General features: G+C 43.9%; 1 protein-coding gene and 1 pseudogene across 1 annotated transcript; both read left to right on the top strand.

Annotated features, from left to right (window-relative positions):
- Positions 1-11: 11 nt before the first annotated feature.
- Bag4 (BAG cochaperone 4) lies at positions 12-15,819 on the top strand. Its single transcript, XM_036166595.1, has 5 exons — positions 12-342; positions 5,282-5,386; positions 11,805-12,059; positions 13,298-13,549; positions 14,664-15,819. The coding sequence occupies exons 1-5, from the start codon at positions 70-72 to the stop codon at positions 15,144-15,146; spliced, it is 1,368 nt and encodes a 455-aa protein (XP_036022488.1). The 5' UTR covers positions 12-69; the 3' UTR covers positions 15,147-15,819.
- Positions 5,597-7,149, top strand: LOC118569127 (annotated as a pseudogene).
- Positions 15,820-16,201: the final 382 nt, after the last annotated feature.

Raw genomic sequence — 16,201 nt, 5'->3', positions numbered from 1 at the left:
GTCACCCGCAGGCGCCTGCGCACTAGGCTGGCCGTGGGGGGCGGGAAGCGCTTCGCGGCGGTGGAGCCCATGTCGGCCCTGAGGCGCTCGGGCTACGGCCCCAGTGACGGACCTTCGTACGGCCGCTACTATGGGCCCGGGGGCGGCGATGTCCCGGTGCACGTACCTCCGCCCTTATACCCTCCTCTCCGCCCCGAGCCTCCCCAGCCTCCAGTTTCCTGGCGGGGGCGCGGGGGCGCCCCGGCCGAGACCACCTGGCCCGGAGAAGGCGCAGGTGGCGATGCCTACTACCCCTCTGCAGGCGCCTGGGCAGAACCGAGTCGAGCCGGAGGCGGGCACCAGGTAAGCATCGCAGTCTTTCCCGGGGCTCCAGGAGGGAAGTCTTGGGCGGAGGTGAGGACCATTGGGGGTTTTTCTACTTAGGGTTTGTTAACGATTCAGGTTTCTGATTTGCTCTTCTTCCTCGGAGGGTGCCGAGACCGAGATTTGGAGGCGTGAGGGGCTGTCTGGGTGCTTGTGTTCTGTTCCGTGTGTCCCTTCATGTTTACTTCACGTTCATCACCGGTGTGCTTGTTAACATCGGAAAAGGAAAAGGTGATGATTCTGCGCTGACTCCCTAGGCTTAAGTAGCAGGCTGCGGGATCGCTCTCCCGACAGCGTAGGTTCGGAGTGATCCGGCTGTAACAATTTCTCCTGCGTGCCTAGGGCAGCTGCAGCCTGAGTGGTTACTCAGCAGCCCCTCCCGCGGGGAAGGGATTGGACGGCCCGGGGGCTGGGCTGGGGTGGAGTGGGGTGGGGGTACCGGCCATTTAATCCCTTATCGCTAGAGCTTTGCCTGGGATTGAATCACGAAAAATCAATGTTGCAAAGTAGTACCTTTATGTTCTATTTAGTTATCACAGGACTGAAAGACAGATGTTATTAATGCCTCCCTATTTTTGAATGAAGAAGGCTCTGAGGGATTAACTTGCTTAATATGTTTGGACCGGTAACATTTTTATTACCTGTATACCTGCCAAAAATGTATTTCTATTTTCTCCTTGTATGGAGCTATTATAGGAGGGCGGCACACATCTTTTGGCCTTTATAGCATCTTTATTTGCTGAGAATGAATTACAAAATTCTCACACATTAATGATGGATGGGATTACAAAATAGTACAGTGCGTGGGAAATAGCTGGGTAGTTCCTAAAATTTGTGGCAGAGAATTAGCTTATGATCCGGCAGATCCACTTATTATAAGTATACTCAAAAAATGGAAATCAGTTGGTGGTGCACGCCTTTATTCCTAGCACTTAGGAGGCAGAGTCAGGCCAACCTGGTCTACATAGTGTGTTCCAAGACAGTCAGAGCTACATGGTAAGATCTTGTTTTAAATAAACAAAAACAACAACACGAAAACAAAAAAAGAAACAGAAAACATGTGCACATAAAAAATTTTAACGCATCTTCATAGCATCGTTACTCACAGTGGCCAAAAACTGCAACTAACATCTAGTTATCAAATGATGGATGGCTGGATTAGCAAACATGGCGTGTGTTTTAGAACATAACATCCAGAAAGTTATGAAGTTCCTATACTTGTTTGTTTCAGCATGGATGAACCTTGAATACATCATACATGGTGGGTGAAGCTAGTCACAAGGATTTGGGCTTCATATTGGGTGACTCCATTTATATGTAGTGCCAGAGTAAGGAGTTCCTAGAGACCCTAGAGTTGGGGACTAGAAGGAAGTATTGAAAAACTGGGCTCCGAAGTGATAACAGTGTTCTGAAGTTAGTGATAATGGCATCACAATTTTGAGTGCCCTAAAACCCACTAAATTGTATATTTTAAAAGGGTAGGCTAGTTATTTCTCTAAAAATTGTGTAAGAATAAAAACATGTAGTCTTAACAGGTTAACATAAAGAAAAATACGTATTTTCTGTGCTGATTCAGTAAGCAGAATGGAATAATAGGCTTTTGGACTTTAATCACATGATCTAGTGATGAAGTACTCAACCTTTTAAGTACCCAAATTACAGATCAGTTGATGAGGAAAAGGAGTTGATTTTTATTATTTTGTTGTTGTTGTTGTTGTTGTTTCGAGACAGGGTTTCTCTGTGTAGCTTTGTGCCTTTCCTGGATCTCGATCTGTAGACCAGGCTGGCCTTGAACTCACAGAGATCCAAGTGCCTCTGCCTCCTGAGTGCTGGGATGAAAGGCATGCACCGCCACCGCCCAGCAGGAGTTGATCTTTAACTGCTGACTGGCTTCTATTGAGTTTGCTATATTATCAAACTAAAATTCTGTTTTCTGGGGGTAGAGATAAAAAGTTAGGGAAAGATGCCGGCCTTCAATCCTAGCACTTGGGAGGCAGAGCCAGGTGGATCTCTGTGAGTTCGAGGCCAGCCTGGTCACAGAGCAAGATCCAAGAAAGGCACAAAGCTACACAGAGAAACCCTGTCTTGAAAAACCAAAAAAAGTTAGGGAAAGACTTAGTTTGGTATCATGTAGTGAGCTTTAAGGTTTGGTTGGAGTAAAGCTGTGCACATAGTGTATTTTATGGTGCTAGAGTTATTTGAGATAAAACTGGAAATGTATAATGGGCATTTGTGCATTTGTAAATCACTTTAAACCTTACTTTTTAGGTTGATGATCCTGAAACTTGAGAAGTTGAGGGTAGTAATTTCATTTCTTTTCTTTCTTTCTTTTTTTTTCCCCTAAGGTTTCTCTGGCTGTCCTGGAACTGGCTCTGTGGACCAGACTGGCCTCAAACTCAGATCCTCCTGCCTCTGCCTCCCAAGAGCTGAAATTAAAGGCGTGCGCCACCATGCCCCGCCCAAGGGTAGAGTTTCTTATATAGTGGTTAAAAAAAAAAAATCAAAGATATGCATGTTGTTGTAGATGTACATTTTTTTAAATACAATCTTTATTGATTTTTACTAAATTTTAATATATCTGTGAAATTAAAAAAAAAAAAAGTACAGGACTAGGGAATGGCTCTGAGGCTGAGGCGCTTGCCTTGCAAGTGTGAAGACAGGGCTTTGGATCCTAGACCCCATGTAAATGCTGGGTGGTGTATCTATAATTCCAGCTTTAGAAGGATGAGTTGGGATCCCCAGAGCTAGCTGACTAGCAAGACCAGCTAGCAGTATGGGAGAACTCTGCTTTTGATGGAGAGACCCTGCCTCATTGAGTGAGGTAGAAGAGCTATTGAGGGCCTCTATATACACGTATATCCTCACACATGCAAACATGCATATGCACACATATGAAAAAAGCGGGGGGAATAAAGAATTCCCCTCCACCCAGTGCTGGGACTTGAACCCGGGGCCTTGTGTATTCTAGACACACTTTCTACCAGTGACCTATCTATATCTGCAACCCTACTGGAAACTAAAAATCTACCCAGAAAGCGTGGTCTGTGGGTAGCAATCTTTAGTATTACTGCAAGGCTGTTAGAAATTCAGACTCTGTCCTCTTCCAGATTTCTTGCTCCAGCTTTCTAAGTTCCCCAACTGACTCTTGTGCACAGCAACAGGATTAAGACATGGAGGGCTTACTCTGAATACAGCAAAGACTTGCCTTTACTTACTAATTTTTCTAAGATAGGGGTCTCCTGTATCTTAGGCTGGCTCTGAACTCATTGTGTATCAAAGGATGATCTTGAATTTCTGAGCTTCTTGCCTCTACCTCTCAAATGCTGAGATTACAAATGAGCTCCCCCCTTCCTGGGTTTTTTAAACTAATAAATTTAAATACAGCATATGGGGAAATTGAAAATCCACCACTTTCGCCAAGTTTGTTGGCTTGGTTATTTATTTGTTTTGATTTTTTGTTGTTGTTTTTCAAGACAGGGTTTCTCTGTAGCTTTGCGCCTTTCCTGGAACTCGCTTTGTAGACCAGGCTGGCCTTGAACTCACAGAGATTTGCCTGCCTCTGCCTCCCCGGGTGCTGGGATTAAAGGCGTGCACCACCACCACCACCAGGCTTTCACCAGTTTTTTTGAGAGAACAACTTCTTAGGCCAGAGAGATGGCTCAATGGTTAAGAACACTGGACACTCTACCATAGGACCTGGGTTCAATTCCACAACCACATGGCCGTTCCTAGTGGTCAGAGGCCCCCTTCTGGCCTCTTCAGGCACCGGGCACACACGTGATGCATACATACATGTTGTTTGTAGTATTTCTGTTGCCACTGCTCTTGGTTGGCCACCAGAACTAGACAGTAAAAGCCCTGTTCTTGAAAACGCCACATACTTTGTTTGCAGGGCAGAGACATCAAAGTGAAAGCTGGCAGCTTTCTCCCTGCTGACTGCTTTCCTAGTGCCTTGAGTAGCCTTAGCCGTGCAGGCTGCTTGAGAAAAATTCATGAACAGTCTTAACCAGATAGGGACCCGTGCTCATCCACTACCTTACTTGGCAGAATGTGTGATATCTTGTGTGATAGTGCCCTGACTGTTCGAGGGTTAGCGAATCTCTTTGTATTTGAGTCCCACTTTACAGGAGAGAATTCATGCCTGGTACTGTAAGCTCGTTCAAAAGCCTGTGGCTAGGGAGGTCATGGACCCTAACGGGGGAAACTGCTACTACTGTTGTTTTGCTAAATGGACAAATTAATTGTGCTCACATATCAGTGCTGGTCTCAGGTTTGGTCAAAGGTTTGCTGTTGTTGGTAGTGGGTGGTGATTAATGCTGAGATTTATAACTGGTTAATGTGCTGGAAAAAACGTGACTGTTGAGTGCTCAGCCCTAAATGGGTCATGCATTTTATCTCTTCCAAGGCTCAAAGAACTTTATGGAAGTGGGGATGGAAAGTAAGAGGGAGGAGAAGGCTGTTATGGGAAATTAATTGTCTTCTGGTATGGCATGGTCGTTGCACTGATGAGCTCACAGCAACTGTGTAAGACTTGCACAAGGTTGGGTTTAACATCACTCCATCACAGACGAGGAGAGACTCATGAGGCTCCACCTTTCTGAGGATTTATAGGCCATTAACAGTCTAATAGAGTGACCAGCAAAGCACCACCCTTCCAGAGGCTCTATTGACAGTTAATAGTTGGGGGTAGGGGTGGTCTGCAATGGTGTAGTCGCTGTTAAGTTGTCCATGCTTCTGTAAATAACCCTTCATCTATGCTCATGTGAGCAACCCTAATTAAGAATGCTTTTGAGGGTTGGGGATTTAGCTCAGTGGTAGAGCGCTTGCCTAGCAAGCACAAGGCCCTGGGTTCGATCCTCAGCTCAAAAAAAAAAAAAAGAATGCTTTTGAAATTAACTCATTTTCCCTTTGTCCTTAGGAACAGCCACCATATCCTGGCTATAATTCTAACTACTGGAATTCTGTGCGACCAAGGGCCCCATATCCAAGTGCATATCCTGTAAGACCAGAGTTACAAGGCCAGGTAAGGTTGAAAATCCGAGATTTTCTGTCATTTCTTCTTTTCTTTTTTTAAGACAGTTTTATATAACATAGGATGGCCTGAAATTGTATGTAGTTGAGGATCACCTTGAACTTCTTGATTCTTATGGCTCCATCTCCTAAGTACTAGGATTACAGGCCCCTGTTACCATACCCAGTTTTATTCATTGTTAGGGATCAAACCTAGAGCGTCATGAGCTAAACACTCTGGGGCAAGCTTCAATTTAAAAAATTATTAGTGGGTTAAGGATTTAGCTCAGTGGTAGAGCGCTTGCCTAGCAATTATAAGGCCCTGGGTTCGATCCTCAGCTCAAAAAAAAAAAAAAAAAAAGAAAAAAAGAAAAAAGAAAAAAATTATTAGCATGTATTAAGTATATATAATAATGGGTTTCATTTTAACACTTTCATTTTTTAAATTTTATTACATTTTTTCATTCAGTATAGTTTGATCATATTCCCTTCTGTTGCCCAGTTCTTCCCAGATCTCCCCACCTCCCTTCTTGTACCCAACTTCTTGTTCTTCCTCTCAAATAAAAAACAAGGAAACAAAAAAAGAAAATAAAAACAAATACCAGTAAGACCAAAACAAAACAAAGCAAAAAAAAAAGAGAGAGAGAGAGAGAGAGATAACACAAAAAACCCAGGACTGTGTGTGGGCCAATACTCCTGGACATAGGGCCTGCCCTGGAGTGTAGTTGATACACCCAGTTAAAGACCGCCACTGCAGCCAGGCATCTTGGAGGTGAAGTGTCTCACCTGGTGGCTGGAACCAAATGTGACAAAAGGGTAAAGTGGCCGGTGTGGCAAAAGCTCTGGTGGCTTAGCACGATGCACACAAAGGCCTTCTTCTTCCAGAGGAACGACACCGCTGGTTTTGGAAACTCGGAAGCAGTTCAGTTACACAGCAGCTGTGCTGGAGTGGCTGCCCTGTGAAAGAACCTTCTGCCCAGAATAGCACCCAAACTTGATAGTCGCCAATTTCTGACATCATTGAGATCAAGTCACATGACACATTTATGAGAACTATCTATGCAGGAAATACTTTATAAACAGTGAAGTGTGATGACAGAAAAATGAAGATGTTTTCTTTTCAGGGAACTTTTTAAAAAAATTTTTTTAAAGCTTTTTTATTTATTTTATATTTTTCCAAGACAGGGTTTGTCTGTGTAGCCCTGGCTGTCCTGGAACTCACTCTGTAGCCCAGGCTGGCCTTGAACTCAGAAGTCCGCCTGCCTTTGCCTCCCGAGTGCTGGGATTAAAGACAGGGAACAACTCTCGAGGCTGCAGCAACAAGTGGATACTGCCAGTTCAGAAAAGGCACCATGTTCTTTGCCAGCAGGAGTGTGAGCATGGTAGATTAGACATTGAGACATGGTCGACCAGAACTAACTGGTGCCAAGGTGGTGGCGTCTAGGGTCCGAGTTTGAAGTGACAGATGACTGGCAAGTCAGCTACATGGGGTCTATGCTTCCATGCCGCTATTGATGCTGTCTTTGTCCCTCACGGCATGCAGCCGGTCAGACAGGACAAGTAGTAGCACCAGAACTTTATATTGCCGTCAGGATGTCTGGAGCCATTTAGTATTTAGCTGGGGTGAAGGACAACAGGTAATTAATTATAGCTATTAACAAAGACCCAGAAGCCCCGATTTTGCAAATGGCAGATATGGAAGTCCCGGATTTACTTAAGATGGTTCCTGAGATGACTGAGATACTGAAGGAAAAATTAGTCATGATCATGCCTTAAGAAAACTGTTCAGGAGGTGGTGGCGCACGCCTTTAATCCCAGCACTCAGGAGGCAGAGGCAGCTGGATCTCTGTGAGTTCAAGGTCAGCCTGGGCTACAGGACAGCCAGAGCTAACAGAGAAACCCTGTCTCGAAAAAACAAAAACAAAACAAAACAAAAAAAAAAGGGGGGGAGCAAAAGCAGAGATAAGAACCACAAGTTCGGTGGAACAGAAGGAGGGAAGGAGTAACAGTAACGTTTTTAGTATTCTGTGTGTATGTGATGTGTGCTGGGGGTGGGTGGGAGTGTGCCCAGTGCACGTGTGGAAGTAGAGACAGCTCTCAGGGGCCCTTTTCACTGGGCTCTTGGGGTTAAACTCACATCATTAGGCTTGCAAAACAGGCACTTTTACCCCGTGAGCCCTCTCTGCTGCCCTCTTGCACACTTCTGTGCTTGCCTGTCCTGTGCAGCTTACAGACTCCCTGACAGAACTTCCTCTTTATTCCAAGATAGCTCTCTGCCTCTTGAGTGCAGGAATTGTGCTTGGGCCTATGACCACCGTACCCAGCTTCTTCTCCCTCGTCCTCTTTCATATTAAACAAAAGTAGAAATAAATGGTCTCTCAGCATCCACAAGTCTCAACACTTGACCACATTGTCTTTATCTTTGGAATATTTTCTTAGACTATTTTGAAGCAAATATCAAATAGCATATTTTATTGCTTGTAAGTAAACTCAAGTATGTGTATTTAAAAACAATAAAAATGGGGAAAAAAAAAACTGTCCCCAGAGGCTCTAGCATTTGACGACTTGTTCCCCAATTGGTGGTGCTGTTTTTGAGATTTAAGAGGTATGTTACTGGGGGGACATTGAGGGTTTAAGGATTGAGTCACTCTGAGCTCGCTGTCGGCTTTCTGCTTATCGTTTGCGATTACAGCACTCAGCTCACTGCTCCAGCTTCTGTGCCTCCGATCCACCACAGTGGACTCACCTCCGGAGCCACAAGCCCGCATGAACTCTCCTCTTCAGTTGCCTTGGTTATAGTGTTTTATCACAGCTATAGAAAAGTGACTAATATACATAGCATGAGTAGACGTCACAAGGGGGTACCAGCAAGAGAATCAGTGGGAAAATGTACTTGTCACCAGGTCTTATCACCCAGGCTCTGTTCCTGGAGTCCACATGCTGGAGGACACTCACCAGGTGTCCTCTGAACTCAGTCTGCTGCAGGATATGTGCACATGTGACCTCACCACTGTTGCACGCACAGTAAAGAAATACATATGACCGGGCATGGTGGCACACACTTTTTTTCCCTTTAAATTTCTATAGAGTCCCATACGGATTTTCAGTGCTAAATAGTGGCATGTATTGCCGGGCGGTGGTGGTACACACCTTTAATCTCAGCACTGGGGAGGCAGAGGCAGGTGGATCTCTGTGAGTTGGAGGCCAGCCTGGGCTACAGAGAGAGATCCAGGAAAGGCTCAAAACTACACAGAGAAACCCGGTCTCGAAAACAGAAAAAATAGTGGCATGTATCAAGTTTCAGAGATTTATTTATCAGTGTAATAAACCACAAAAGAATCAACATGATTTCATGCATTCAGAGGAGAAAGACCTTTGTTATTATTAGCTTTATGATGAAGTTCATGGTTCAGAAGTCTGGGCCGCCTTCTTCAGTTTGCTGTAGTCGTCTCCCTGAGTAGAATGTGTATTTTTTATCTGGACCTAGATTGTTCCAAGGTTCTGGGTTATTCTTCCTGTCGCAGCAGCCGACATCTGGACTGTACAGTACATACCGAGCTGCTCAGCACCTCCTGCTTCAGCAACTGCGAAGAGAGGAAGCGAGCTGGGCTCGCCCAATGATCTGTTCGCCGCCTATCTCCACTAAGCCAGGAGAACAGAGCAGGACAGACACTGAGCAGCTTCTGCAACCTGGCTGAGGGGATGGCACACGCCTTGAATCCCGGCACTCAGGAGGCAGAGGCAGAAGGATCTCTAGAGTGAGTTCAAGGCCAGCCCTGTCTGTGTAGCAAGTTCCAGGACAGTCAAGCCACTTAATGAGACCTGTTTCAAAAAAAAGAATTCTGACGAGGAGACAATTCTAAAATTAAACCTACTTGTTTCTAACAACAAATTGAATAAAATTCCTTCAAAGAATAGTCCTTGGGGCTGGAGAGATGGCTCAGTGGTTAAGAGTACTGGCTGCTCTTGTAGAGGACCCAGGTTCAATTCCCAGCACCCATGTGGCAGCTCACAGCTGTCTGTAACTCCAGTTTCAGGGGGATCCAACACCCTCACGCAACCATAGGCAAAACACCAATGTGCATGAAATAAAAGTAAATGAAGTTTTTGAAACTTCCTTAAAAAGAAAAAAAAAGAATAGGTTTTATCTAGTCATTTCATTATACAGGACACACATGAAACACGTTTTGTGTGTGTGTGTGTGTGTGTGTGTGTGTGTGTGTGTGTGTGTGTGTGTGTACTTTTTTTTTTTTTTTTTTGGTTTTTTGAGATGAGGTCTCTGTAGCATTGGCTGTCCTAGAACTCACTCTGTAGACCAGGCTGGCTTTGAACTCACAGAGATCTTTTCTGCCTCTGCCTCCTGAGTTAAAGGATTACAGGGATTAAAGGTGTGTACCACCACTGCCCAGCTTTAGATTCTATATTTTGTGTAACTAATTTTTTAAAGAGTTCCTTATTTTTATTTTATATAGCTAAGGATGCTTTACCTGCTTGTATGTATGTCTACCACATGTATGCAGTGCCCATAGAGGCTGGAAGAAGCCATCAGATCCCCTGGAACTGGAGTTGCAGCACCATCTGGGTGCTGAGAATTGAACCTGGGTCCTCTGGAAGAGCAGCCAGTGCCTTAACCACGGAGCCATCTCTCCTGCCCTATCTTATTTTGTTAATTACAAATAGGTACATGAGCTACTTCATACCTGTGAACTTTTTTCTAGTTGAATGATTTCCTTGGGAAGCCAAGTTATACACCAGAAAGTCACATGATGTCTTATCAAATCTGTACCTTCTTTTTTTTTTTTTTTTAAACTGGAGCTGAGGACCAAACCCAGGGCCTTGCGCTTGCTAGGCAAGCGCTTTACCACTGAGCTAAATCCCCAGCCCAAATCTGTACCTTTTTCAGACTGAAAACCTCAAGGGCTTCTGGGGAAATATTACTTGGCTCTTTAATCTTTCATTGTCCCTGACCACACATGCAATTCTTTGGGCATTTTTCTTTTGTTTCTCTTGTTAATTTGTCTTTTGAAACAGGTCCTACTAATATTGGCCAGGCTCTCTTCTATCTCATATTCTCCTGCCTCATCCTCCTTAGTGCTGGGATCACAGGTGTGCACACACAGTGAGGGTTCCTCCCTTCCCTCAGACAAGGTCTCACTTTGTAAACTACTAGCTACAAGCGTGAACTTCTCCCTGCCACAGCCCTGAGATTACACACAGGTGCCGACACAGCCATTTTAGTCATGTGTAGTGAAAAGGAAAAGGATTGGAGACAGCAATGGTTACAAGAAGACATGATTTTACAATTTGAAAGCTGAAGTGAGGTGGGGAGATGGCTCAGTGGACAGTATCTGCCATGCAACCGTGATGGCCTGAATTTGGATTCCCAGAGCCACATAAAGGCTAAATGCAGCAGCCATGTCTGTAATCCCTAGCCTGGAGTATAAAACAGTGGCTAAGAGACTGTGTCAAACAAGTTCACAGGCAAGTGAAAGAAAAGGACTTACGTTCTAGACTGTCCTCTGACCTCCAAAAGGATGCTGTGACACATGCATGTCCCCTCCACATCACACACGTACACACATGCGTGTACACAGAAAAGAATAGAAAACATTAAAGTAATAGTTTAAGTTTAGGGCTTCGCTTCAATCTTATTTGGAACATTGAGCAGGATTCTGGGTATTAGCAATGTAATAGTCTGGGTAGAAGATTTAAAACTGCAGGAACAGGAACTGGTACTGTATCTTGGGCTAACAAGTCTGGCATGTGTAAGGCTGTGGGTTTAGGCCCAGTGCTGTTTAAAACCACACTGGTAAGCAGTGTGCTGAGGAGTTTGCAGGCCGTTGTTGGTGTTATCTGGGAAGCAGGGTGGTTTCATTGTTCAGTGCGGACTGGAGAATCAGACTTGGGTTCCTTTCCTGCACTCACCATAATACTTACAGCAGTGGCATCACCATCTGTTGAGCATATTGTGTCATTTAGTTTTGCTATCTCCTTAGTTTTCTCAGTGATCCTGCCAGGGACGTTTAGGCTCTTCATGTTCCTGATAGAGCAGCTGAAGCTAAGAGTAATCACAGAGTGAGGGCTATGATTTCTCTCTTTATCCTTCTTTCTTTTATATAGTGGTACTTCTTCTTCTCTCTAGCTAGTCCCCCAGGTTCTCTAGAGTCACCGTCTCTGGGTCCAAGTTCTCTGCTAGTAGATGTAATTGTGAATTACATTTGAGGAAGCTTTTGAGAAGGCCATTACTTTGTCACTTCATCTGTCATCACAGTAGATTAAGAGTTCAGTGCAGGGCTGCGATTACAATAGAGAAGAGAAAGAGTGCTTCCTGGACTGCTGAGGTGCTTAGCTTTTCATCAAGGTTGGTCAGGAAGTACATTTCAGCCCTTACTCATTGTCTTTCTTTCCCTCTGGTCTTGGTTTTTTTTCAGAGTTTGAATTCTTATACAAATGGAGCCTATGGTCCGCCATACCCTCCTGGTCCTGCACCAAATACTGCCTCATACTCTGGGGCCTATTATGTACCTGGCTACACTCAAAGCAGTTACTCCACGGAAGTTCCAAGCACTTACCGTTCACCTGGTAACAGCCCAACCCCAGTCTCTCGTTGGATATATTCCCAGCAGGACTGTCAGACAGAAGCCCCTCCTCTCCGGGGTCAGGTCCCAGGATATCCTGCTTCACAGGTAAGCAGTCTTCCGTCAGGGAAAAACGTCAACAGTGGAAAGTTAGTTATCTGTACAAGTAAGAGTTCAAGAAAACTAGAGCCAGTGACGTCTTTAATCCTAATGATCATGAGGCAGAGGCAAGCTAATCCCTTTGAGTTCGAGACCATCCAATGCTACATAGTGTAGCCTTAACTAAAAAACAAAACAAAAAAGAAAACATTGTGGCTGTTTAGAGATTTTTCTATGAAGGATTTTGGCCAAAGGTACCTTAATTATAGTTCTTTTAAATTCTAAGTTGTATTTATGGTTTGTGTGCATGATGGGATTTGGGGGGATAACACACACACACACACACACACAGCCCATGTGTGGAAGTCAGAGAACAACTGTGTGGAGTGTGTTCTCTCCTTTTACCTTCTGTAGGCTCTAGGGATCAAACTCAGGTCACCAGACTTGCACAGCAAATGTTTGTACACGTGTACGTGAATGCAGGTTCTCACAAAGGCCAGAGGTGTAAGAATCCCTGGAACAGGTTTGGGAGCCACCTGACATGGTGTCTAGGACTTGAACTCAGGGTCCTCTAGAAGAGCAGTATATGCTCTTCACCTCTGGCACATTTCTACAGCCCCCATACAACTTATATGACAAAATAAATCTTCAGTTGTTGTTCAAAACTTTTCCTAACTTAATCTTTTCCCGTGCTGTTAGGTTTCTATTAATATGCTAAGAATATGCCATGTTGGTTCAGGCGGTGGTGGTGTGTGCCTTTAATCTCAGCACTTGGTAGGCAGAAACAGGAGATGCTTTGAGTTTGAGGCCAGCCTGGTCTACAGAGTGAGTTCCAGGACAGCCAGGGCTGCACAGAGAAACCCTGTCTCAAAACACTTTTTAAAAAAACTTAAAAAAAAGAATATGCCACGTTTATTTCTGTTTGTTTTGAGAAGAATTCTACTGTGTTTGTGTTTATAGTGTATGGATTCATTTATCTGTAGTGTTTGTGGGAAATTCATATATATGCTTTCATCCAGTGGATTTTAGATCTTACTCCTGAGTCTTTGACCAACTCTGTTCTTTGTATTTTTGGAGTCCAGGTTTCTCAGGTGTGGAGAATTTTTGGTAATTGATTAATGAGTTATTAGCAGGTCAGGACCTGTCCATGCTATTTTTTATTACTTTTAAGGTTTTATTTTGTTTTGTTTTGTTTTTTGAAGCAGTGGCCAACGAGCATACTTGCATATTTATTTTTCCCAATCTAGAACCCTGCAATGACCTTACCCCACTATCCCTATGGAGATGGTAACCGCACTGTGCCACAGTCAGGATCTACTGTACGACCACAAGATGAGGCATGGGCTTCTGGTGCTTATGGGATGGGGGCCCGTTACCCCTGGCCTTCAGCTGCACCCTCAGTCCCACCTGGGAATCTCTACATGACAGAAAGTACTTCAGCCTGGCCTGGCAACAGTTCTCCTCAGCCACCTCCTTCACCGCCACCCCAACAACCTAAGGTCAGATACCTTCCACATGCTGTTCTTTTGATCTCTGGGTTATTAAGAGAACAGAGGATGACACGTCTCTGTATTTGCCGTTGGTGACTGGAGACTAAGAAGTTGATTATTACCCTACAGCATTAGTGCAGCTTAATTTATGTTTTTGTTTTTTCTTATAGACACTGTTGCTTGGGGATTGGTTTTTATTTTTATTTTTTAAGATTCTTATCTTTTTTTGTACTTTTTTTTATATGTATAGATGTACTGGCTACATATATGTTTATGCACCATGAGTGTGCCTGGTTCCTTTGGAGGCAGATTCCCTGGAACTAGAGTTACAATTATGAGCTGCCTTGTGGCTACTGATAATCAAATTTGGGTACTCTGGAAGAGCAGCCAGTGCTCTTAACTGCTGGCCATCTCTCCAGCACCATATCTTTTTTAAAAAGACAGAAAAATGCTTATTTTTTACTGTGATGCTATCTGAATGATAAACAGAATCAAGCAGTGTATTTTGTATCCTCAAATGATATGTGGACAGGAAATGAAAAAGTGTAAAGTAGCACAGCACTGTCTGTGGTGTCATTACAGAACCCTCAGACAGAGCACTCTGCTTTGGGCTGAGTTCCTGAGGCTTTTACTATTTAAGGAAGAAAACTAATTATTCAGTCATTGGATGAATTGTGAGGTAGTAAGATTGATTGTGAAATGTTCACAAAAGTGACTTGCATTGAGGTAGATTCCAGCCATCATATTTAGGAGAAAGGGCTTGCCCTTTTTATCTTTTTGTTTATTTATTTATTTATTATTTATTTTCAAGACAGGGTTTCTCTGTGTTGTTTTGGTGCCTGTCCTGGATCTCGCTTTGTAGTCCAGGCTGGCCTCGAACTCACAGAGATCCACCTAGCTCTGCCTCCCGAGTGCTGGAATTACAGGCATGTGCCACCACCGCCTGGCCCCGTGTTATCTTAACAGTGTTTTTCTCCGTGATTAAAGTGGGAGCCAGTTTTATTGGTGGGAATCTTTACAAGTACTTTCCTGTTTGGGGAAAGATGTGTACTAACAACATACCTGCTGTTGCTGGCCTCCCATTAAAGAGACTCTTCTCTCCTTCCCGTCTTCCCGTTCCCAGGACTCCTACTCCTATAACCCGTCGGGTCAAGGCATGAGCCGGCACGGCTTTCCTTGCAGTGTCCATCAGTATGAATCTTCGGGAGCAATGAACAATGACAATTCAGACCTTCTGGATTCTCAAGTCCAATACAGTGCTGAGCCTCAGTTGTATGGTAATGCCACCAGTGACCATCCCAGCAATCCAGTTCAGAGTAATAATCTCCCTGAAGAGTGTTTCTCTTCCGATGAAGGCACGCCTCCAAGTATTAAGAAAATCATACATGTGCTGGAGAAGGTCCAGTATCTTGAGCAAGAAGTCGAAGAGTTTGTGGGGAAAAAGACAGACAAAGCCTACTGGCTGCTGGAGGAAATGTTGACGAAACAGCTGTTAGAGCTGGACTCTGTTGAGACGGGGGGCCAGGACTCTGTCCGCCAGGCCAGGAAAGAGGCTGTCTGCAAGATCCAGGCCATCCTGGAGAGACTAGAGGAAAAGGGGTTATGAAGTAGTTTGGAATGAAGGGTAAGCCTGTTACTAATGTGGCCAAAGAGCTCTTGAATTTGGTTAGTTACCATCTTTTGAAATGCCTGTTGTGACAAAAAGCAACACATTCCAACTTCTGACTTAAAGCCTGAAAGGAACAAACATGGAAAGCTGGCAGAGGACTGGAAGAGCGCGTTACTGGAGTCTGTCGGTTTTCAGATGACTGAACAGAACAGGAAACGGGTTACCAGTGCTGCCAAGTAGACCCACTGCTTAAGAAATCCATGGGTGTCTCTAGGCTGCTGCTTATCAAAGCATAACCTGAGACAAACAGGCTGTTTCGTAAGCATCCAGACTGTCACATTTTTGTGCTTTGTGACTGCATATGCTTCATGTGTAAATTACAGCTTAGACTCTTGGACCTGTTTTGTTCACAAATGTAATATTACTCTACTTCTTGGTACATTTTGTAGTACTATGTTTAATAGAATCAAATACCGGCAGCCAGATAGATGGGCAGTTCTGAACAGTCACATCCTTCCCCCTTGACTATCCTGCAGTGTGTAGTGGGCTCCTGAAGTCAATCATTTATCTCCTTTTTGTGTAGCATGTTATGTTAGAGTTCTTCCCACTTCTGCTTTTCATAGTAACCGGGAAGGTGAGTTTGGAAATTACATTAACCTAAGAATGACAATGTTTGTGGACGTTTTACTTCTTTGCTTTTTTGTTGTATTTGGATAAAGATCCACTTTTAAAATTGATTTTTTAAGAAAAATATCTTTGGCTATTGCTGCTTCTAGAGAGCCTTATGATAGAAATATGAAATGTAAATGCCACAGTTAGTATAAATAGCGACTGCAAAAAGCAACAAATACAATTGTTTAATAATACCATTTAATAGTTTCTGTGGGACAGATTTGAGCTCAGTTCATAGCTGATAGAAGGAAAAGGAGATTTATGCTCAGGGAATGGTCAGCCATAGCTGAAGTAGGAAATTCATTGTTTTTTAGGTTTAAATTTGGTCTTTACTTCATAGAATAAATTACATAAAATTGCCTGTTTCATAAGAAAGATGT

This window comes from Onychomys torridus, chromosome 17 (assembly GCF_903995425.1).
Source record: "Onychomys torridus chromosome 17, mOncTor1.1, whole genome shotgun sequence".
Lineage (NCBI taxonomy): Eukaryota > Metazoa > Chordata > Mammalia > Rodentia > Cricetidae > Onychomys > Onychomys torridus.
This window is presented reverse-complemented; position numbering and strand designations above follow the sequence as displayed.

Bases quoted from the DNA above. Each gene is read 5' to 3' on its own strand.
- Bag4 (XM_036166595.1), top strand. From the start codon at position 70: ATGTCGGCCCTGAGGCGCTCGGGCTACGGCCCCAGTGACGGACCTTCG. The intron at 5,387-11,804 runs GTAAGGTTGAAA...GTTTTTTTTCAG, and splicing joins GACCAGAGTTACAAGGCCAG to AGTTTGAATTCTTATACAAA. The intron at 13,550-14,663 runs GTCAGATACCTT...TCCCGTTCCCAG, and splicing joins CGCCACCCCAACAACCTAAG to GACTCCTACTCCTATAACCC.